The sequence below is a fragment of the Garra rufa genome, chromosome 23 (assembly GCF_049309525.1).
Source record: "Garra rufa chromosome 23, GarRuf1.0, whole genome shotgun sequence".
Taxonomy (NCBI): domain Eukaryota; kingdom Metazoa; phylum Chordata; class Actinopteri; order Cypriniformes; family Cyprinidae; genus Garra; species Garra rufa.
Genome location: NC_133383.1, coordinates 24,328,187 through 24,352,271, shown reverse-complemented (window position 1 = coordinate 24,352,271; position 24,085 = coordinate 24,328,187). Strand labels below are relative to the sequence as shown.

At 36.6% G+C, this 24,085-nt stretch overlaps 2 protein-coding genes across 2 annotated transcripts; both read left to right on the top strand.

Annotated features, from left to right (window-relative positions):
• Positions 1-899: 899 nt before the first annotated feature.
• Positions 900-4,294, top strand: LOC141298750 (tripartite motif-containing protein 16-like). Its single transcript, XM_073829055.1, has 6 exons — positions 900-1,490; positions 1,686-1,781; positions 1,990-2,223; positions 2,322-2,481; positions 2,620-2,679; positions 3,078-4,294. Exons 1-6 carry the CDS (start codon positions 906-908, stop codon positions 3,629-3,631), a joined length of 1,689 nt encoding a protein of 562 aa, XP_073685156.1. The 5' UTR covers positions 900-905; the 3' UTR covers positions 3,632-4,294.
• Positions 4,295-7,040: 2,746 nt separating this feature from the next.
• dnaaf11 (dynein axonemal assembly factor 11) lies at positions 7,041-22,795 on the top strand. The gene is made up of 12 exons (XM_073829054.1): positions 7,041-7,050; positions 7,215-7,382; positions 7,474-7,551; positions 7,724-7,896; positions 7,975-8,147; positions 8,409-8,588; positions 9,321-9,395; positions 11,635-11,697; positions 11,862-11,931; positions 12,242-12,337; positions 14,185-14,267; positions 22,343-22,795. The coding sequence occupies exons 1-12, from the start codon at positions 7,041-7,043 to the stop codon at positions 22,533-22,535; spliced, it is 1,362 nt and encodes a 453-aa protein (XP_073685155.1). The 3' UTR covers positions 22,536-22,795.
• The last annotated feature ends 1,290 nt before the right edge of the window (positions 22,796-24,085 follow it).

The following is a 24,085-nucleotide window of genomic DNA, read 5'->3' as shown; positions in this document are numbered from 1 at the left end:
TATAAAATCACTTAAACTAAGTTGAAGTGATTTATACCCAGCTGTATTACCCTGCAAGTTTCTAGGTTTCACACATCTTATAATCTTATGCTATATGTGTTCTGTTTCAGTAAAATGTATGTTTATTTGATCTAGATTCTAGACAATTTCTAAAAGTTTTAGAACAGACACCTAAATTGTAATAGTTAGCAGGCAAGCTAGAGCTTATTTGTCCACTTTGTAGATCAATATCAGTAAGTCAAAATATATTTTGCTTGATTAGTCATAAAACCTCCCTGCATTATGTGTATTGTCACATTGTGAGTGTGTGTTTCTGCTGATGCATTCTGTTTTGCCAAAAAAACTGTGTAACTCTGGGTACAGTTCACTTAATAAATATCACTGCCAGGGTAGCTCTCTCAAGTCTCTCATTCTTGTCGATATTTTTGGGGTGATTTTCTTCTGTTCCTTCTTCCTTTTTTTGGACCATGAAAAAACATAAATATTCACTTTTTTTGTAGACATGTGACATTTAAACTAGAGAGAGACTGTTAATGACTGTGTCTAATAATTCCTATTTGGAATGAAACAGCTTGATATAAGTAATAAAGTAGTTAAATTAGTTAAAGTCTTGCTCATGTTCAAATAAATCAATCAAATCCATGTTGCTGCCACCAAACTTTAGTTGAGAGGAAAGACGTACCACATGCTGGGGAATGGATGTGTTGATAGTGTGCGAGACAGTGCCCTCCACTGGCTCACTGTAGTTTTGCATTCTTGCACTCAGCTTAAAGTGAGTCTGTCCTGTATTGTGTAACTTTTTATTATCTTATTGGCACACCCATATGCACCTGATTCTTAAATATAAAAGAAGGAAACAGCTCAGTTCAGAGAAAGCTATATGCGATCCGTTGTTGAGAATTAAAATGGCAGAATCCAGTATTTCAGCGACTCAGGATGTGTTCAGTTGTTCAATCTGTCTGGATCTACTGAAGGATCCAGTGACCATTCCCTGTGGACACAGTTATTGTATGAGCTGCATTAAAGGCTGCTGGGATCAGGATGATCAGAAGAGAGTCTACAGGTGTCCTCAGTGCAGACAGACCTTCACTCCAAGACCTGTTTTAGGTAAAAACACCATGATGGCTGCAGTGCTGGAAAAACTCAAGCAGACAAAACTACAAGACGCTCGTCCTGATCAGTGTACAGTGTCAGATGTGGAGTGTGACAGCTGTACTGGGAGAAAATATAAAGCCATCAAGTCCTGTCTGACATGTCTGGAATCTTTTTGTCAAAATCATTTTAAAAAGCATGAAGAAATTCACTCAGGAAAGCGACATGAAGTGATAAACGCCACTGGGCGCCTACAGGAGATGATTTGTCCTCTACATAATAAACCGATGGAAATTTTTTGTCATACTGATAAGCAATGTGTATGTTATCTGTGTACAATGGATCTGCACAAAAACCATGAGACCGTGTCAGCTTTAGCTGAGTGGACAGAGAAACAGGTATGAACTGAACACTGCCTGAGTAGTTCTAAATAATGATAATATTAATAGGAAATTATTTAGTATATCTCCATATTTGTTTTACTTTGTAACTATTTATTTTGTGGCAGTCTTTTGCACAGGGACAGTTATAATTAGCTGCCATCTGAAGAGTATGTGACAAATGGACTTTTAACATGTTTGTTACTTCTACAGCGGCAGTTGAAACAAACCCAAAGAAAATGCTGCCAGAGGATCCAGAATAGAGAGGATGAGCTTCAGAAGCTGAGAAAAGCTATGGAGTCTCACAAGGTGAGTTTTGAGCAGAAGAACAACTTCTGGCTGCTGAAGAGCTGTTTCAGACTCAGTTAGGACTCTCCTCCAGTCAGTCAGTGAGGAGCCAGTGCTGGAGCTCTTTCAGTCCCACTGAAGCCCACTGGGGAACAGACTGTGTGAGGGAGCAGTAAGAGCTGAATGAATGGACTGATTCTAATGCTTCTCTCTCCGTGTGTCCTAACAGCGCTCTGCACAGGCAGCAGTGGAGCACAGTGAGAGGATCTTTACTGAGCTGATCCGCTCCATTGAGAGAAGCCGCTCTGAGGTGAGACAGCTGATCAGAGCTCAGGAAACATCTGCACTGAGTCAAGCTGAAATACTATTGGAGCAACTGAAAACTGAGATTAAAGATCTGAGGAGGAGAGATGCTGAGCTGGAGAAACTTTCACACAGTGACAATCACATCCATTTCCTCCAGGTAACAGATCTGACAAACATGACGTGGTCTTTAGAAAGAGAAAAGCATGTTGTACAGAGAATGTGTTTCTATCAAATGCTTTTGATGTGTCTGTGTAGAGTTTCCAGTCTCTCTCTGCCCCTCCTGGATCTACAGACTCACCTAGCATCACTGTCAGTTCTCATTTCTCTTTTGATGATGTTGAAAAATCCATGACTCAAATGAGAGTGAATCTGGAGCATTTCTGCAGAGAGGAGATAAAAAGCTTATCTAGCAAAGGTAAAACAATAACTCTTCTTTTATAAGATAAGTATGTCATTCATCATATAATATAACACTGTGTTGAAGTGCTGTTCATATCTGAACCTGGCATGGTTTTGATTTATGTGAATTACCATAAATCTTTGATTTCCATAGTAACAGATATTATGAACAGTCCTACCCCTGAGCCCAAGACCAGGAAGGAGTTTCTACAGTGTAAGTCTGAAAGAAACACACACCAAGACTAAACACATTTAAACCCACACTATATTGCAATTCAACATACTGGAAAATGCAGAGTCAGACTAAATTTTTTTATGAACATAGAACTAGAGCCAGTAAACAAAATGGATTCTCTTATCTTGATTTACTAGTCTACGACCTTCTACTAAAAGAATTTGAGAATTACAACTAAATAAAATTCGATTTCTATTGTGAGACTAAAGAACAAAGGGATGTCAATAACAGTGACAGTCACATGTAGTCACTTGATATCAAAAGTACTGTCTCTCTTTTACTTTCACTTTAGCATTGTTACTCACCATAAAACTTAAAATGAGTTAAATTTTAATATTCTGATTTTGCATGTGTATTATATTCTCTGTCTCCGTTAGATTCACGCCAGCTCAGTGTGGATTTAAACACAGTGAACAAACTTCTCTGTTTGTCTGAGGGGAACAGAGTGATTACTTACACTAATAAAGTCCAGCCCTATGCGGATCATCCAGACAGATTTGATTACTGGTCACAGGTGTTGTGTAGAGAGAGTGTGTGTGGACGCTGTTACTGGGAGGTTGAGTGGAGTGGTCGGGTGGATATATCAGTGTCATATAAGGGCATCAGCAGGAAGGGACGGGGTGATGAGAGTGAGTTTGGTTGTAATGATCAGTCCTGGAGTTTGGCCTGCTATGGGTCCAATTGCTCATTTTGGCATAATAACAAGAAGACTGATCTCCCTGTAGCCTTAAGCTCCTCTAGAATAGGAGTGTTTGTGGATCACAGTGCAGGAACTCTGTCCTTCTACAGCGTCTCTGACACAATGACCCTCATTCATAGAGTCCAGACCACATTTACCCGGCCTCTCTATCCTGGGTTTAATTTCAATTCACTATCTGTATTTTTTTATAGAACAGAATCAAAGGTTAAACTGTGTGATCTAAAAATATAGATGATTCAGTGATTTTTGCAAATAAAACTGCATATTAGTTTGAGCTTCAAAATATATCAGCTGCTGTTCTGAAGTCTGCTGAAGTCTCAGTTGAAATAACAACTACCTGATTTCTGAATAAATAATGATTGTAGAGTATAAGAACTAAATGTATGCATATCAATGACAGTAACAGTCCAATCAATATTAATAATACTGTCTTCACACAAGATGTTTGACATTTCTGCTTTGACACATTCAATGATTCATTACTATATGTGTTGTATTTCAGTAAAATGCAGTCCTTGATTTATTTTCAAAAGGGCAGGAAAAATGTACAATCATTTTCTCTCAGATTTGGTATATACAAGCAATTTAAGTTTTGAAGAAGGTTTTGAAAAACACCTATATTGTAATCTACAGCAAACTAGCACTTAGTCTACTCTGTTAAGCAATATCGACATGTTGTAAAAGGCAAATATGAATACTTACACTAAGTACAGTATAAATAAAAGTATAATGTTTTCTCCAGCAAATATTTTACTTGATCAGCTTTTAACAGGAGTCATGAGTGTTCCTGAATGTTGTGTATTTTTACATTGTGAGTGTGTGTTTTTTATGTATTTTGTTTTACCACAGGAAATAATCTGTAATTCTGGGTACAGTTCACTCAATAAATATCACTGCTAGGGCAACTCTCTTATGTCTCTTATACTTGTGTATATTGCCAATATAGGGTTTGCACTTAACGTCACAATTTGGTCAGTTACCCAGATGTATGGCCATACTGGAGATACTCAGATGTAAACAACAGCATAGATTGCACTGTTAAGCAGGAAAGGGCGCAATATTTTGACAAACTAAAGTTAATAGTTGGTAAAGATACATACGAGCAGTAATAATTACGATATTAGCCTAATATTTCACCTAGCTGACCAGAAATGTTAAGAACAGACACAAATATTGTCAAGATTTTTGCCCTGGAAATTCTGGTTCAGTTTGGCCAACCACAAACGTCTTTGTTCCTCAGTTTTCTTTGCATTCTTCTCCTTGTTTTGTTATAACATAGTTTTCCAGATGTTTTTCCCAGTCTGAACAATTAGTACAGCCCAAAACATGGCAATAATTTACCATTTTCAGCAGCAATAATCAGCAAAATATGCAAGTTTTGTCAAAGAATACCCAAGACATGTCACTATTACAGTTTTGAATAGAGAAAAATGCAACGTTCAAATGCATGTTCATTATGGCCGTGAAGCCCCGCCTTCTTAATGAAAGAGCCAATCGTTGATTAGTAGTAAAGTCAACACATCACTGCAGCTGCTGTCAAAGATCACAGTTCTGAGATGTACGTTCAGTATTGCGCATGCGCACTGGCTGATTTAGCCTAAAAAATATGCTTTTTTTAAACTCTATTGAAGCACAAGGAACAATATTTATGATGCAGTTTCTGTCAGATTTCATTGGTGATTTCAAATATGAAATTTAATCGGAAGCTTGGGGAACAGTTTTGGAGAATTTGATGTATCCCCATTCAAAGAGATAGGAGTTGCACTTGCATGCCAGAAAGGTGTTTTAAAGCTTTATAGGGACTTTGGTTTTGTTCAGTGGCATTGTTTATGTACAGTGCCGCCAATATGGCCGATTGATGGCGGGTTGTGAAAACACTATAGGCTGTGGTTTCCCACAAGGTTAGTTTGGATTGCTGGATACATGATGAACAGTAAACATACCTATATGTGACTCTCTCTGGGTGGGTGGAATCACGCTGAGATCAGTGGATGTTCACTCAAGGTTTTCTCTTTTCTCTTTTTCTCTCTTTTTTTGTTTTGTCAAACAAACATTGGTGAAACACAGAGGCCCAAAGTTGCTTGGTCATCAACAGCGAGAGGTACAAAGCTCTGCTGTGGATCACCCATGCAAACTTTGATATTGATCAAAACAGTGGCCAGAAATACACAATTAAAATAAGCATTAAAAAATAAAATATAAAATGTGTGCTTTTCATTTTCTCTTCACTATTGAAGCAATATAGAACCACATTCTCTCAAGGCATCAAACAATGTGAATAGCCATTAGAAAAAGAGGAAAATACTACACTTGACTGTGATGACGCAAGCTACATATGCTCATTAGGTCAATTAAAGTTAACACAAAACAAGTACACAACACAGAACACGTACATGGGACAAACAACCCAAACTGGTGAAACATGTAGTGCCTCATAGCTATATAGTGTTTTCACGACACGTCATCAGTGAATGTAAAAGAATGCCACTGAACCAAACGAAACTCGCATATTTTGTTAATTATTGCTGCTGAAAATGGTCAAATAGTGTCATGTTTTGGGCTGTGCTAATCGGCCGGACCGGGAAAAATATTTGGAGTAGGCTACTATAGACTGCCAAAAAAGAGTGCAAAAAAAATGAACAAAAGGCGTTTGTGGTTGGCCAAACTGAATCAGGATTTCCAAGGCAATAATCTTGACAACATCCGTGTTCTTAACATTTTTGGTAGGTGAAATATTAGGCGAATATCTTAATTAATAGGCCTACTGCTCGTACCTTTAGCACCTATTAACTTTAGTATGTCAAAATATTGCATCCTCTTTTGCTTTTTTTTTTTGATTTAGCAGTGTCCACACAGTTTTTCTGTGGTTTAGACAGCATGAATTGCCAGAACAACGTATTCAGTAGTACATTAACCTTGCAATAAATGCTGTTGTTTACATCCAAGTATCGCCAATATGGCAATCCGGGTAACTGACAAAACATTGACGTAAGTACAAAACCTCTATATAAATTATGAAAATACATGCAAATATGCTGGTGCAAAAACCAACAGTAAGTTGTCCCAAATCTTAACATGAATTTAACAGCAATTTATTTTGAACACTGTTACACATAAACATTTGCTATTTTATCACGTATGTATATCAACTTTATATAGTATTTTTAAAAATTGGTTGTTTGTTTAAATATTTTGTATGTTACATAAATATATATATAACAAATATATATATATATATATATATATATATATATATATATATATATATATTGTTACATGCTTTACTCAGCATCTCCAAAGTCTACAAAATCAATATTCATCGTATTTCTTAGTTATTGCTCACCCTGACCGCTAGGTGACAGAGTTGCTACTTGAATACAAACGGAGCATCAAGAGGGTAAATTTGCATGTGTTTTGTTGATAAAAAGCCGCTAAACTGGTTGTTTAAACATGTGTCATGATTACATCGTGCTAGTGAAGATTAAGACTTGTTTTTGTTGAAATAAATACTGAATGATTGCTGATACTGGTTTTTGCACGGCTGGAATGTTAAACGGAAAGGCCTGAAAACACAACAAGCACGAGCTTCTGCAGCGTTTCCGTTTCTATAGCAACGCAAACACACTTGCTAGAGCAAGTCATGGTCCGCAGTAAGTACTTTATTTTTTTAATATTAAGACAGTTTAAATTTATTAGTATATATATGCTTCTTTAAATAAATGCTAATTCTTCCCAAATAAACTTTTTTTTTTTTTTTTTTTTTGCGGTTTCGCTGTTGGTAAACTAATCCTCTCTCCCCTCGCTTTCTGATCAGTCAGCGAGGATCTGATCCGCCGCAGAGCAGAACACAATAATGGGGAGATCTTCTCCCTGGAGGAGGTTTCCCTCCATCAGCAGGACATCGAGAAGATCGAGTATATCGACAAATGGTGCAGAGACCTCAAAATCCTCTACTTACAGAACAACCTCATCCCTAAGATAGGTAACCAGACGTTTCTCTAACATTACATATCAGTGGGAAAAAAACAACTGAATACATGGCCATTCATAAGCTTGTAACTTTGTTTATGCAGAAAATGTGGGCAGACTAAAGAAGCTGGAGTATCTAAATCTGGCACTGAACAACATAGAAGTCATCGAGAATTTGGAAGGTGACTGTTTCATAGACCACAACCACAATTGTAGTTAATGAAATGAACTATGCACATATTTCAATTCTGACAACTAGAAAATGTTAAAATGCTCATTTTTAACAGTATATGTGTCACTCCAGTTCATGTATATGCATGCAATTGTAATATAAACGTGTGTATTTGCATGTAGGCTGTGAGAGCTTGCAGAAACTAGACCTGACAGTGAATTTTGTGGGTATGCTGAGCAGCGTGGAGTCTCTGAAGCAGAACCTTCATCTCAGAGAGCTCTACCTGGTGGGAAACCCCTGTACTGAATTTCACGGATACAGACAGTATGTGGTGGCACATTTGCCTCAACTACAGGTACTGCTTTGAGACACACAAAGAGAGACATTTTTAGCCTTGCGCTATTTATGAACGATTGTCTTTTGTTCTTTGCAGTGGTTGGATGGGAAAGAAATCAGGCGAGGTGAGCGTATTCAGGCTCTGCAGGAACTGGATGCAGTGAGGAGACATGTTTTAGAACAGGAGGCAGAGTATTTAAAGAAGAGAGAGAAACAGAAAAACAGTGGTTTGAAAGAGACAGAAAAGCAGGAGGATCCTCAAATAAACCAGTGAGTGTCTTTAAGGTTTGGATAAGTGAATTAGGAGCGCTAAAAAACAATTTGCGTTGCATTAGATGAACTAACAGATTACACTCTGAAATAGACCTTTTTTATAAATAAATTTAAGTAAACTTACCATATTAAAGTCTGCATATAATTCACACAGTAGAAGGTACACCAGATTTATACTGATTCGTTATCTGTTTTGCACCAGACCAGTATTTTATTTTTCCTTTGATGAGATTTAACTGCGATGATTATTTCACACAGATTGCTCTCTGAGAACCAGAACGGGACCGATCAGAATCCAGAATCAAGCTCCAAGGCTCACACAGACACAGAAGATGAGGAGAGGGAATTCTGGGAAAAGCCGTGCCCATTCACACCAGAATCCAGGCTTGAAGCCCATCGCCATCTGGAGGACAAGAGGAGGGCCAAAGAGAAAGAGAGGTACTTGCTAACTAATTAAAATCACTGTAATGGTATGTACAGTTGAGGTCAAATGTTTACATACACCTTGCAGAATCTGCAAAATGTTAATTATTTGACCAAAATAAGAGGGATCATACAAATGCATGGTATTTTTATTTAGTACTGACCTGAATAAGATATTTCACAAGAGAAAATAATAGTTGAATTTATAAAAATGACCCTGTTCAAAAGTTTACATACACTTGATTCTTAATACTGTGTTGTTACCTGAATGATCCACAGCTGTGTTTTGTTTTGTTTAGTGATAGTTGTTCATGAGTCCCTTGAGTCAAAGAATTTGTGGGTCCTGGGGGATTTTTCTGAACAACAGCGGGCAGTTTAACTATTCAGGACAAACAAGGGACTCATGAACAACTATCACAAAAAAAACACAGTATTAAGAATCAAGTGTACACTTTTGAACAGGGTCATTTTTATAAATTCAACAGGACTATATGTAAATGTATTTTATGTGAAATACCTTATTCAGGTCAGTACTAAATAAAAAAAAAGCATGCAATTGGGTAAAATAATGAACATTTTGCAGATTCTTCAAGGTGTATGTAAACTTTTGACCTAAACTGTATATCTCAGCATCACTCTTAACACCCATTTCTCAATCTCTACATTTATATGAGAAAAATACTAAGCTTTTGCATGTTTTTCCTGTAAACAACTTCAATTACAGCACTCAATTCTGTGTTTCTACAGAGAGAAGCCTAAAAACAAAACCTCCAGAAGCCTGATCACTGCAGATGGACGAGTGCTGAACGTCAACGAGCCCAAGTACACACACTACACACACTACTCCTGTGTAGCCATGCATTTGACTATTAGACTGTGTCGATCTGGTCCACTCTGCAGATTAATCTGGCTAAGGACTGCCCGCACTTTGACAGGAACAAATCATCTGACAGAAAGCAGCCAAACACATTTTCTTTCATTTGCTTCTTAATTTCTTAAACAAAAGCCAGGGATATTGTTCTGTTGTTTTGTTCCCACAAACTTTGTTAGTCACAAATTCTAAGGCACAATTTGATACCTTATGAACATGCTTTTGTGTTGTGGTGGACAGACAAAGACCCTGTTTACAATAAATTGAAGCCAGCTCTCTCTCTTTTAAATTATAAGTAAAAAGACAAGCCCAGAATTCACACTTATAGTAAAAATCCAAAATGCAAATGTCCAAAAACAGCCATGAGGTCAAAATTCTAACAAATGTAAGATGCAAAATCTAAAAGGTACATCTTTGTACCCAGTTTACACCTAAATGTTACATCGTAGTACCTTAAAAGGTAACATATCAGTACTTTAAAAGTGACATATCATGAAAATCCGACTTTTTCCATGTTTAAGTGCTATAATCGGGTCCCCAGTGCATGTACCAACCCAGAAAATGTGAAAAAGGACAACCCAGTAACTTGTTTTTGTAAGCTTTTTTCTGCAAGCATTTGAAAAAACTAGTGTGTCAGATTTCGCTCCCTTGTGACGTAGACAGGAGATCTTATTATAATATTACCGTCCCTTACTGTGCGGGTTTCCACCCACGGCACCGTCATTTAGTCATCGCAAGCGACAACAGTGTTCCAGTGCTAAAGCCAAGGCAAAAGTTTGAGCAAAGCATCCTAACTGTTTTGTCTTTGAACACTATCTGGAGTCCCAGCCTCAGTGGAGACAACAGAGCAGTGGATTTATTGATTTATTTACTGTATATTACGCTGCTGCCACATAGATCTAATATAAACGTGATTTCTTTCCCAGCTATTTACCTTCACAGACATAACCGACTGTGTTTTTGTAACTCCTGTGTGTTTTTTTAACATAAACTTGTGTGTATTTGACAGTTTAAGCGCAATAAGACATGAAAGAGAGTTAGTTTAGATTTTACATGCCGTGTGACAGTCGCTTTCTGTGCATGTGCTTCGGATGTATGTGCTCATAAACCCTATATCGGACATTTAAACTAATATGTTTTAAAACGCATGATTTCAGTGTGATAGACATGATAATCAAAACCAAACAGATGTTTTTTGGCAGAGTATCTGATGTAGGAGTTGTAAAGGCACTGCCCTGTCCTGGAAAAGGGGACGGGGAGAAGCAGCAAAATTTGCATTTAAAGAGACATGCACAAAAACAACATGTTTCTGCTTCCACTCAAAATAGGCATTTTTAAAATGATATAATAAACAGAGGTGCACAAAAGTTTTTTGACCTGGTTCTCCAGCCAGTACATAATGAGAAAGGTGCACAGACGCGGACGGCCTTCAGTATACGCGCTCCCGATTAAAGAACGTTCAGTGAAAAGCGTCAGTAAATGAAATGTCATGTTTTTATATTGTGGTTGAAAACGGCAGCGAATACCCTAGAATTATGCTTTCAGTTTGAATAGAAATCTTAGGAAGTATTACAGTTTGTCGATCTAAAATGGTAATTGTACATTAACAGCTGCAACCATGTCGGTACACAAATGCGCGCTCTGAACTTATTTACACAGCGCATATTCTTATTTTGCTCGTGCATGCGGACATGCAGACCACTTATGTGCACCCCTTATAATAAATTATCTGTGGGGCATTTTGAGCTGAAACTTTACAGACACATTCTGGGGACACGTGAGACTTATATTACACATTGGGGCATAAAAGGTCTCCTTTAAGAGTACATATTAGTACATATTTGTACCTTTTGAGGGTGTACCGCCCCAGTGACAGTTGTACCTTTTTTTGAGAGTGTGGGCAGAATGCAGTGCAAAGTGGACCAGAATTTATGCCAACAGTGAAGAGTCTGGCTATATGAGACAGTCATAAAAGCACAAGTGATAACATGAGTCTATTTATAGTGAAAAACACAAAATCAACAACAGGTAAGATGGCTGAACTAGGTCACAGGAGAGACACAGTATATATCATACATGAACAGTGCCTTACTCCAACCAGAAAGACAAATGAGCTTACACATATACTGAAAGACTACACCACCAGTTTGAGTTTGGAAATATTTATTTCATGTGATCTCTACCTCAAAGGTTGGACTTCAGTCTCACTGAGGATGAGAACAACTGCATGCGTTTGGATTTACATGTGTACAGGTACAGACATGCTCACTCACTCTGCTGGCTCTTGTCCTGCACAATAATCGGCGCAAAATGATCATGATTTAGCTTACTTTCTTTGAGTAAACTTATTTGGCTGTCATTTAGTCACTTTTCTCCTAACAGCATCCAGTCTCACATTGGTCTCTTCTGTGCTGTAGGCATATGGACACTTCACTGCTGGATGTGGATGTTCAGCCAACATATGTGAGAGTGACCGTCAAAGGAAAGGTAGACTATCCATCTCTCTGTCTCTCTCTTTCTATCTCTCTCTCTCTCATCTGATGAGTTTGACCTTTAAAGCTGATTACCCAGCAGTAAATCTACACTCTTTATTCTGCCTCATTTCCTCACGAATCTGCCGCAGACCAGCACAAGTAACGGTTCTCGCCTCGCCACACCACAGATGTTTGTGCATGTGTGTGTGTGACTGATCTCAGTATTGATGGATATGAGTTTATGACTAGTGATACTGTAGATCACTTTTACAGTGGCAAGTGCTCGAAACCCCACATTAATAAAAGTGTGCGTGTGTGTGCAGGTGTTCCAGCTGGTTTTGCCTGCAGAAGTGAAACCTGACAGCAGCACAGTGCAGAGATCCCAAACCACAGGCCACCTGCTCCTCATCCTGCCTCTGGTACAGCGCACTACACCTGAAACACACCTTTTAAACACCCTACTGATGTCTTTGAACACAGTTTTCATTCTACTTTTCATGTATATGAGTATGACAGTAGAGCTTTTATTTTGATGGAAAACTCCAGCTTCAGTGAAAACAGGCTTAAAAAATCTACTACAAATCTAGTGAAATGCTGTAATCATCTGCCATGAAAATAAAGCATAACTGGTGGCTGTTGCGTTCCCAAACGTGCACTAAACTCACAGCACATGCAATAAATGTGTTCACTGCATTCACTTTGAACTGAGCCGTTTTGAGGCGTGGAATACACCGGATCATGAGCTGATCGCCTAAACAAAGTAAGTGACTTGATGAAGACATTAAGCCATATTGTGCTTTCGGTTTTAGTTCGTTTGACAGACTTATAATGGCCCAAAACACAACTTTAAAGACCTTTTATCTTAGAATAAGATGTTTAAATATATTTTAAAAACATTTTTGCCCGGAAGACCTACCGTTTCATATCGTCATGTGACCACTCTAATATCGAGACAGTTTTGCTATTTATCGTTACATCCTTAGTGACTATATCAAAGAGCTTCTATGTTAAAAGGATACATTTTCTGTCTGGTTTTGTGCTTAATTTTTGCAATCTGGCAATGAAACATTTTTTACCAAACTTAAAAAAGGGTTAAATATCATTAAGCTTGCATTTATAAATAAGACTTATAAATAATCTTACCAAATATAATATCTATTAAAATCATTTCCTTCAAAATAATCCCTGAATTGTGTCATAATGTAGTTAACTAATGTGAAGTACTTTCTAAAAGATGACATTTCCTGCAGTCTGACATGCTGTGCTAAAACAATATTTTAAAGACCATTATCTTATTTATTATGCATAGGCTTTTATTATCGGATAATAATAATGCTGGAAGGAAACTTGTACATTAAAAAAAATTGTCATGCTTCCAGACATTTTCAAATTAATTATTGAAGTCAAAAATATGATTGAAAATTACAGTAAATGTGAAAGAAATGGTGGACATTTACAACACTAAAATAAACACTTTTTGTTTACACATTTATGTATGCTATTGTTTAAAAGTTAGATTTTTTAATTAATTTTAAAGTCTTTCATACCATGGCTCCATTTGATCAGAAATACAGTAAAATAATAATATTTCGAAGTATGATTATAATTTAAAATAACTGCTTTCTGTTTTAATATATTTACTTTTTTTTTTTTTTTTACTTTTTTGATTTAAATAATGTTTTTTATTTCATTTATCAAATTAATAATTAATTTAGCTTTGCTATCACAGAAATATTCAGCAGCCATTACTTCAGTCTTCAGTGTCACATGATCTTTCAGAAATCATTCTAATATGCTGATTTGGTGTTTAAGTAACATTTATTATTATTATTGTTAAAAATAGTTATGCTGCTTAATATTTTTGGGGAAACCTTGATATATTATATAATATAAATTTGAAAAGAATAGCATTTATTTGAAATAGAAGATTAGAAATGTCTTCACTGTCACTTTCAACCAAACAAAAACATCCTTGCTGAATAACAGTATTAATTTCTTAAAAAAACATTCTTACTGACCCCAAACCTTTGAATAATGTAGATTTTAACCTATCTTGATGTAAAAAAAAGAGTGTTTATGGATGTCAGTTACCCACTTTTGAAGTGCAGTGAAACTGGAATGGAAACCTAACAAACTGCCATATAAATATTCTGGTTAACAGCTTTCTGAAAGTGTAGTTAAATGATTTGAAAAGATAACTTTTTGTATGCATATCTGTGTAAAACCTATTCTTAAAACCCTCTCTGATATTTGTGTTTCTGTCTAGGCACATGGAGAAATAAAACCAAAGAAACCCACTGCCAAGCCAACCAGTGTTACCAGTAACCAGAATACCAAGAAAGAAACCAGGTAATTTATTTGCAGTTCAGCTGCATGTCTATGTGAACGTGTGTGGTCCTGTCTTAAAGGGATAGTTCACCCAAAAATTTAAATTGAGTCATTAATTACTCACCCTCATGTTCCAAACCCGTAAGACCTTTACAATTAAAGTAAAATATTAGCTTATTAAAATTACAGTTGATCCACAAAATTTCACATGACTTTTTTGTCAACGTGCTTGGTACCTTTCTGGTAGGGCCGCTCGATTATGACAAAAATCATAATTACGATTATTTTGGTCAATATTGTAATCACGATTATTTAACACGATTATGAGTGGGTCGGAGCTTTTTATGATTGATTAATTTAAAGATAGCAATACAATAGAAAAAAAGATACAAATGAAATATATATATATATTATATATATAATATATATACAGTGCAGACCAAAAGTTTGGACACACCTTCTCATTCAAAGAGTTTTCTTTATTTTCATGACTATGAAAATTGTAGATTCACACTGAAGGCATCAAAACTATGAATTAACACATGTGGAATTATATACATAACAAAAAAGTGTGAAACAACTGAAAATATGTCATATTCTAGGTTCTTCAAAGTAGCCACCTTTTGCTTTGATTACTGCTTTGCACACTCTTGGCATTCTATTGATGAGCTTCAAGAGGTAGTCACCTGAAATGGTTTTCACTTCACAGGTGTGCCCTGTCAGGTTTAATAAGTGGGATTAAAAGGATTTCTTGCCTTATAAACACAGCTGATAGTCCTACTGAATAGACTGTTAGAATTTGTATTATGGCAAGAAAAAAAGCAGCTAAGTAAAGAAAAACGAGTGGCCATCATTACTTTAAGAAATGAAGGTCAGTCAGTCCGAAAAATTGGGAAAACTTTGAAAGTGTCCCCAAGTGCAGTCACAAAAACCATCAAGCGCTACAAAGAAACTGGCTCACATGCGGACCGCCCCAGGAAAGGAAGACCAAGAGTCACCTCTGCTGCGGAGGATGAGTTCATCCGAGTCACCAGCCTCAGAAATCGCAGGTTAACAGCAGCTCAGATTAGAGACCGGGTCAATGCCACACAGAGTTCTAGCAGCAGACACATCTCTAGAACAACTGTTAAGAGGAGACTGTGTGAATCAGGCCTTCATGGTAGAATATCTGCTAGGAAACCACTGCTAAGGACAGGCAACAAGCAGAAGAGACTTGTTTGGGCTAAAGAACACAAGGAAAGGACATTAGACCAGTGGAAATCTGTGCTTTGGTCTGATGAGTCCAAATTTGAGATCTTTGGTTCCAGCCACCGTGTCTTTGTGCGACGCAGAAAAGATGAATGGATGGACTTCCCACTGTGAAGCATGGAGGAGGAGGTGTGATGGTGTGGGGGTGCTTTGCTGGTGACACTGTTGGGGATTTATTCAAAATTGAAGGCATACTGAACCAGCATGGCTACCACAGCATCTTGCAGCGGCATGCTATTCCATCCGGTTTGCGTTTAGTTGGACCATCATTTATTTTTCAACAGGACAATGACCCCAAACACACCTCCAGGCTGTGCAATGGCTATTTGACCAAGAAGGAGAGTGATGGGTGCTGCGCCAGATGACCTGGCCTCCACAATCACCGGACCTGAACCCAATCGAGATGGTTTGGGGTGAGCTGGACCACAGAGTGAAGGCAAAAGGGCCAACAAGTGCTAAGCATCTCTGGGAACTCCTTCAAGACTGTTGAAAGACCATTTCAGGTGACTACCTCTTAAAGCTCATCAAGAGAATGCCAAGAGTGTGCAAAGCAGTAATCAAAGCAAAAGGTGGCTATTTTGAAGAACCTAGAATATGACATATTTTCAGTTGTTTCACACTTTTTTGTTATGTATATAATTCCACATGTGTTAATTCATAGTTTTGATGCCTTCAGTGTGAATCTACAATTTTCATAGTCATGAAAAAACTCTTTGAATGAGAAGGTGTGTCCAAACTTACTCTGTACTGTGTATATATGTATATTTATATATTTACATTTAATGTAATTAATTGAATGTAAAATAAAACAGCACAGTCTTCTCTGTAAGAATTAAACGTGCTTTGTTTCTTATAAAAACTACAAAATTCCCTCCATCAAGAGCAGTGAGTGATTTTTTCTTTGATTAACATTAGACACAGAGACGGCAGAAGGAATATTACTTGTGGCTGCTTTACTGATTTGCTTGTGAAATTGGGCTTTTATGGAGGTAGCGAAAACGCACCACTGGAAAGGGGGCAGAATCGGGAGCAATAATCATTTTATCTCGGTTAAAGCATTTTCATAATCGTTTGAAGCCAAAATCGAAACTGAATTTCGATTAATTGCACAGCCCTACATTCTGGACCATGAACATGGTAGGACCCTTGCTGGCTATGGAAGGTCAGAAAGCTAAATAAAGCGAAAATATCTTAATTTGTGTACTGTTGAGGAACGAAGGTCTTACAGGTTTGGAACAACATGAGGGTGAGTAATTAATGACAGAATTTTCATTTTTGGGTGAACTATTCATTTAATAGTGTTATCTTGGTCTTGATACCACACCAGACCACAAAAATGTGGCTTTGGTTTGCAATAGTTCCTTATTATGGTTCACATATTAAATATAAAAATCTGAAAAAATGAATTTTGCTAAACACTTTTTCAAAATTGTACATTTATAATCACAATTCTGAGAAAAAAAGTTAGGATTGTGAGTTTATATTGTGGAATTTTGAGAAAAAAAATCTGAAATTAGTTTATATCTTGTATTTCTGACTATATAACTTGCAATTACGAGTTTATATCTCACATTTCTGAGAAAAAAGTCAGAACTGTGAGTTTACATCTCGCATTTCTTAGAAAAAAAGTCCAAATTGTGAGTTTTTATATTGCAGTTCTGAGAAAAAAGTCTGAATTGTTAGTTTATATTTAGTCAGGATTGTGAGTTTATATTGTGCAATTTTGAGAAAAAAAAAAACAGAAATTAGTTTATATCTTGTATTTCTGACTATATAACTTGCAATTGCGAGTTTATATCTGACATTTCTGAGAAAAAAAAAGTCAGAATTTTGAGTTTATATCTTGCAGTTCTGAGAAAAAGTCAGAATTGTTAGTTTATATTTAGTCAGGATTGTGAGTTTATATTGTGCAATTTTGAGGAAAAAAAACGTGCATGGTAGGACCCTTGCTGTCTATGGAGGGTCAGAAAGCTCTCAGATTTTAGCAAAAATATCTTAATTTGTGTACTGTAGAGGAACGAAGGTCTTAAGGGTTTGGAACAACATGAGGGTGAGTAATACATGACAGAATTTAAATTTTTGGGTGAACTATTTAATAGTGTTATCTTGGTCTTGATACCACTTGGAATAGTTCTTAATTATGGTTCACATAGTAAATATAAAAATCTGGAAAAAAAAATGAATTTTGCTAAACACCTTTTGTATTCCAAAAAAAAGAAAATCAGGCATTCAGTTGACACAAGGTTTAGTAAGATGGTGGCAGTATTTTATTTTCTGGTTGAACTATCCATTTAAGATGACAAGAATCGAAGTTGTGTCCTTGAGCAAAACACTCAACCGCAGGTCACTCCAGGGACGCTCAGATTCTTGCTAGGCAAGTGGCTTTGGAGCTAAGTTTGCTGAAAATCTAAATTGCAATATATACACACATACACGCTTATCTGCTTTATAATCGACCTCTCTTTATACACCTCTCTCTGCTGTTTACAGCAGGAGGTCTTGTGCGGTCACTTTCACACTGAACAAGATCCCTTGTGTGTGTGCAGGCACCTCTAATGGGTCTTAATGCATGTTTGTATTAACCCGTGTGACTGTGGAATTAGTTTGTTGACTCTAAGGTTTTATTCCATCGTGCGACCATGTGTCTGTGTGTGTCCTTCAGTCGGTTTATCGGCATAGTAAGTGAACACTGGGGTATAACATTAAAGACCTAATAAAAATGCAAATAAGATGCAAATAAACCAGTTACTGTCATTCCGCTGGCAAACACACACTTGTCTGCCCTGACTCCGTCCTGATGGATGACATCATCTGAACCTGATTACTCCTGACCTCCTGACACGCTGAGAGGTCAGATGCTCTTATATACACACACGCTTGTGTTATTATTTACTGAGACCCTCAGGACACACACACACACACACACACACACACACACACACTAGCGCACCTGCGTTTGTGTACCTGCCCCGGAGGAAATCAGTGCGCTTTCTGTAAATCATCTGTGTGTGATAATGTACCCGCTAAGGCACTGATTGGCTCAGAAAGTACAATATAATTGCACGCTATCAGTAATTCAGAGTCCAATCAGATTTCAGCTGCCGCACTAATTAAATTTTTAGTGATTCATTCTTAAAGCATGGGAAAGACGGAAGCGGAGATAAAAAAGACTGACTATAATACTGTACTATATATAATATGCTTTAGTGTTATTGTGTAGTCAAAGAGGTCACTTAGATTCCCATCCTAGCAAAAAGTCTAATTCAAGCCCTGCTGTGTGTTGAAGTCTACAGGATGTCAGGACTGATTTATCTGCTATCTTGATGGGTGGGGCTGACCATCATACTGAGATTTGTGTTTCTATATAAGAGGCAGAAAGCTGCAGTGTAACTCCCGCAACACTGTTCTGTTGGGAGGCCTGCGGCACAACACGATGATGGAGAGCAGTAGTGGATTAATGGACATTTACCAGCTTACCTCACTGCTTGGTGCTTGTCAAGCAATGACTAACATGGTTTCCGTTCGCTTTCAGTTTCTTAATCTGCACAGACGATCCATAATGATCCATTAAATGAATTAATTAGGGACTTTAAGCAAACAGCTGCTGGTAGAACGACAACAGCGCTCTGCAAAAAAATAAATAAATAAATAAATTATATTGCGCATACGTGATTGACTACTACTTGTGACATTGTACTGTAATGTTTAGTAACTTTAGGTAACATTGTTTTATGGGAATTAATCACAGTAAGCTATCATTTAAAGGGATAGTTCACACAAAAATGAAAATTCTGTCATTAATTACTCACCCTTATGTTGTTCCAAACCCACAAGATCCCGTTCATTTTTGGAACACAAATTAAGATATTTTTAATGAAATCCAACAGCAGTGTTGTTTTTGACAACCATCTTAGATTTAGTCTTAGTCTTAGTCTTTTGGACTAAAATGCTTCTTAGTTTTAGTCAAATTTTAGTCACTTCTATATGTGATAGTTTTAGTCCAATTTTAGTCGACGAAAAGTCAATAAGGTTTTAGTCTAGTTTTAGTCGACGAAAAGTCAAAAAGGTTTTAGTCTAGTTTTAGTCAAAAAAAGGGGAAAAAGTAGTCTTTTAACAAATTAATGTAGGTCAGTAAGTATTTTGCTGTTGGGTAGTGTCACTTATAAGTTCTGAAAATAGCAGATCTATAGTTCAACACAATGTGAGCCTCCGGATCGACTATTTTCACCAATACAATATCCAACATCCTTTACAATAATGAAGGAATGTTTTAGAACATAAAAGGCAAACAAGGATGGAATGCTAAAACGGCTTGCCATACTAGTATAGCAAAGAGTATTTAATGCTAAAACGGCTTGCCATAGCGTCAGATACTTTTTAAGTTTTAATTGGCATGCACACTAAGCAGAAATGTCATGCATTTTAAACGTCTGACGGACCACCCACTAACATTTTCGTCTATTCTCGTCTCATCAACGAAAACTCACACACGTCTCGTCATGTTTTAGTCATCAACGAGCCATTTTTATCTCGTCATCGTCTCATTATCGTCATGAAAAAAAGTGGCGTCAACGAAATGATTTCGTCATCGTCATCGTTGACGAAAACAACACTGTCCAACAGCAACGCAATGACCAGAAGCTGGTGTTTTGATGTAGAACCCATAAGGGTTGCTCCTTGTTTACAATCAGAGGAATGCACATGCATACATCGTGGTACTCTTGTATGTTAAAAAAAAATACAACTTACTGAAATCCGTATTCTGCCTCATGTAATACTCAATCAGTGTTTCAACCGCGCAAAGATATCAATATGTCAGCTTGCAAACAATGAATCGAATTGAACTTGAAAACGAATCGGAAATTGAATCACAAGCTTGTGAATCAGAATTGAATCTAATCATGAAATCTGTGTCAAAACCCAGCACTAGTAAATATTGACTTCCATACTATGGATAAATAATGCTGTTTGGTTACCTACATTCTTCAAAATATCGTATTTTGTGTTCCACAAAAGAAAAAAAATCTAAAAAATACCTGTTTATATCTTGCAATTTTAACTTTTTTTCCTCAGAATTGTGAGTTTATATCTTGAAGTTCTAGCAATTCTGAGAACATATCAGTCTTTTTCCTAAAAAATGGACTCTATAACTTGCAATTGTGAATTTATATTATATATTCTGAGAAAAAAGTCAGAATTGCGATATACAAAAATCACATTTGCGAAAAAAGTCAAAATTGCAAGCTTTTATTTTGCAATTCTTGCGATTGTGAGTTTTTATCACTGAGAAAAATCCAGAATTGTGAATATCGCAATTCTGAGGAAAAACTGAGAATTGTGAGTTTATACAAAGTCCTTTTAAGACAAGTCATGTCACTCGGCGGCCATCTTTGAAACGCCTCTCGGGCATCAAAGTGCAGCTCCTATCTCTTTGAATGGGGAAACATCAAATTCTCCAAAACTGTTCGCCAAACTTACGATTAAATTTCATATTTGAAATCTCCAAGGAAATCCAACAAGAACTGCCTCATAAATATAGTTCCTTGTGCTTGAATAGCGTTAAAAAAACGCTTATTTTTCCGGCTAGATGAGCCAGTGCGCATGCGCAGTACTGAACGCACGTCTTAGAGCGCCGGCTGTTTCTATAGCAACCGGGACTTCTAACGGCAGATGCAGTGACGCGCTGACTTTACTGATCAACGATTGGCTCTTTCACTAAGAAGGCGGAGCTTCGCGGCCATGATGACCGTTTCATTGTTCCCCATTCAAAACTACACGAGTGACATGTCTTTGGTATTCTATAGTCTTTGGTTTATATCATGCAAAAAAAGTCAGAATTGTGATTTGACATCTTGCATTTTTGAGAAAAAAGTCTGAATTGTTAGTTTATATCTTGCATTTCTGACTTTAACTTGCAATTACTAGTTTATATCTTGCAATTAGGAGAAAAGAACGCAATTTTGACTTCTTTTTTTTCTCCGAATTTGGAGATATAAACTCACAATTGCAAGTTATAGTCAAAATTGTGAGATATAAACTCACAATTCTGACTTCTTTTCTCCAAATTGCAAGATATTCTCGCAATTGGTGAGAAAAATGTATAAAAAAGAATTTCTCGCAGTTGCAAATATTTTCCAATGTTTCTCGCAGTTTTTATTTTGCAATTCTGACTTTATTTCTTGCAATTGAGAGTTTATATCATTGAGAAAAAAATCCAGAATTGTGAATTTATCGCAATTCTGAGAAAAAAGTCAGAATTGTAAGTTTATGTCTTGTATTTCTGACTTTATAACTTGCAATTGTGAGTTTATATCTTGCAATTTAAAGAAGTCAGAATTGTGAGAATTTGGAGATATAAACTTGCAATTGCGAGTTATAAAGTCAAAATAGAGAAAAATGTATAAAAACTGTATCGCAATTCTGACTTTTTTCAGTTGCAAGTATTTTGCTATAATTCTCGCAATTCTGATACAAACTGGCATTTCCAAGAAAAAAAAGTCATAATTGCGAGATACAAACTGCCATTTGTGAGACAAAAGTCAGAATTGTGAGACAAAAAGTTGCTATTACTTTGTATTACTATTTTATTCAGTGGCAGAAACTGGCTTCCATACAGATGAATGGTGAACAGCAAGAACTAGGACATTTATTCATAAAGTAAATAGGGTCAAATGTGTCATATAGGGTGTGTCTTTGTGGCTGACGTGATTTAGCAAAGAGCAGGTGGGAGAAACCAAGTTTGATTTCGCAGAGATTGTGCTGACTGCACAGTTAGACTAGAGTTATAGACTAATAAATTCTTAAAACGCAACAAAACAGCAATCTCACTCAGATCTGTCTCTCCGCAGGGCAGCGCCGGGGCGTGAATTATTGGAGGTGGATCCCGGTCTGGCTGGGAGTCTGGCCAACATTGTTCCCAAAGTAAAGGAGCCTTCCCACAAGCCCCTGCAACTCCCACAGCCTCACCAGTGCTGTGGCGTCGAGGAGAGGCCAGTGTCAAAGGACTTTGTGGATAACCCAGAAGTGCCTCCACTTATGTGAGCGACACAAAGAGAGAGAGAATATCCTGTAATATGACACAGCAAGAGAGCATAAGCGTAATCACAGACTCTGCTGAGCTTGTGGAACTATGTGTGATGAAATAATGTGGGATATATTTAGTTCTCTTCATTAGACGTATAGTTAAGCAGATGAGTAATTGTCAGTCTCATTAAAGCTTGCTGAATTTTTCACTGCCGCACATCCTTCACTTTCAGTGTGCTCTCTCTCTCTATCACATACACACACAGAGATACTCATGTATTGACTTTAGTCGTGTCTGTCTGATATAAAGTAGGAGGTGTCTCTAATGCCGTGTCTACACCGGATGTGGGCATCATGTCAGGACAAAACTAAATTGCTGCCGCCCGAAATGGAAATACACTCTTAAAAATAAAGGTGCTTCACGATGCCATAGAAGAACCTTTTTTGTTTAAATGGTTCCATAAAGAACCTTTAACATCTGATGGAACTTTCTGTTTCACAAAAGGTTCTTTGTGGTGAAAGAAGGTTCTTCAGATTATAAAAAGGTAGAAAGAGATGGTGCTTTAAAGAAACTTTGAATGAATGGTTCTTCGTGGAACCAAAAATGGTTCTTCTATGGCATTGCTGTGAAGAACCATTTAAAGCACCTTTATATCAAACAAGTCAAAATTAAGTGTTTTTGCATGTAACAAGCACAATAAAAATAATTTTGTTTTCTGTTTGAAATAAAAAAAAATTTGTACCCCATTGACCTAAGCAAAAACTCAGTTCTAAAAACAGTTCTAAAAACAAGTAAATAATTTTAAAAATGTCATTGTGTAGTCAAAGAGGTCACTCAGATTAAAGTTTATATCATGCAATTCTTTAAAAAAAGTCAGAACTGTGAGTTCATATCTTGCATTTCTGACTTTATAACTTGAAATTGCGAGTTAAAATATTGTGCAGTTCTGAGAAAAAAAGTCAGAATTGTGAGTATTTCATGCAATTCTGAGAAAAAAGTCAGAATTGTGAGTATTTCATGCAATTCTGAGAAAATAAATTGTGAGATATAAATTCACAAATTTGACTTCTTCTCTCCGAATTGCAAGATATACTCGCAATTGGCGAGAAAAATTTATAAAAACTCAAAATGTGTAAAACGCAATATTGACTTTATTTCTCGCAATTCTGATACAAACTGGCATTCCTGAGAAAAAAAATCTGAATTGGGAGTTTGTATCACATAATTATGAGAAAAAAGTCGAATTTCTCTAAAAGAAAATTGCAAATTGTGAAACAAATGTCGCTATTACTTTTTTAAATTTTTATTCAGTGGCAGTTGTTTTCTGTTTGAAATAAGATTTTTTTTTCTTACCCCATTGGCAGATTATTTTGCTTGTTCTAAATTAATTTTGACTTGTTTTTTCTGAAAAGAAATCATTTTTACTCATCTAGAAAATCCTTCTTGATTTAAGAACTTTTAGATATTTTGGCTGGAAACAAGACAAAAAATCAAAAAAAAAAATTGCAGTGCAGATGTATTGTGCTGTTTTTCCTTTCCCTGTTTTTCTCTCTTCTACTTTTGTGTT

Coding starts and splice junctions, on each gene's coding strand:
- LOC141298750 (XM_073829055.1), top strand. CDS start 906: ATGGCAGAATCCAGTATTTCAGCGACTCAGGATGTGTTCAGTTGTTCA. Junction 1,491..1,685: donor CTGAGTGGACAGAGAAACAG/GTATGAACTGAA, acceptor TTACTTCTACAG/CGGCAGTTGAAACAAACCCA. Junction 2,224..2,321: donor ATCACATCCATTTCCTCCAG/GTAACAGATCTG, acceptor GTGTCTGTGTAG/AGTTTCCAGTCTCTCTCTGC.
- dnaaf11 (XM_073829054.1), top strand. Junction 7,897..7,974: donor CACATTTGCCTCAACTACAG/GTACTGCTTTGA, acceptor TGTTCTTTGCAG/TGGTTGGATGGGAAAGAAAT. Junction 14,268..22,342: donor AATACCAAGAAAGAAACCAG/GTAATTTATTTG, acceptor GTCTCTCCGCAG/GGCAGCGCCGGGGCGTGAAT.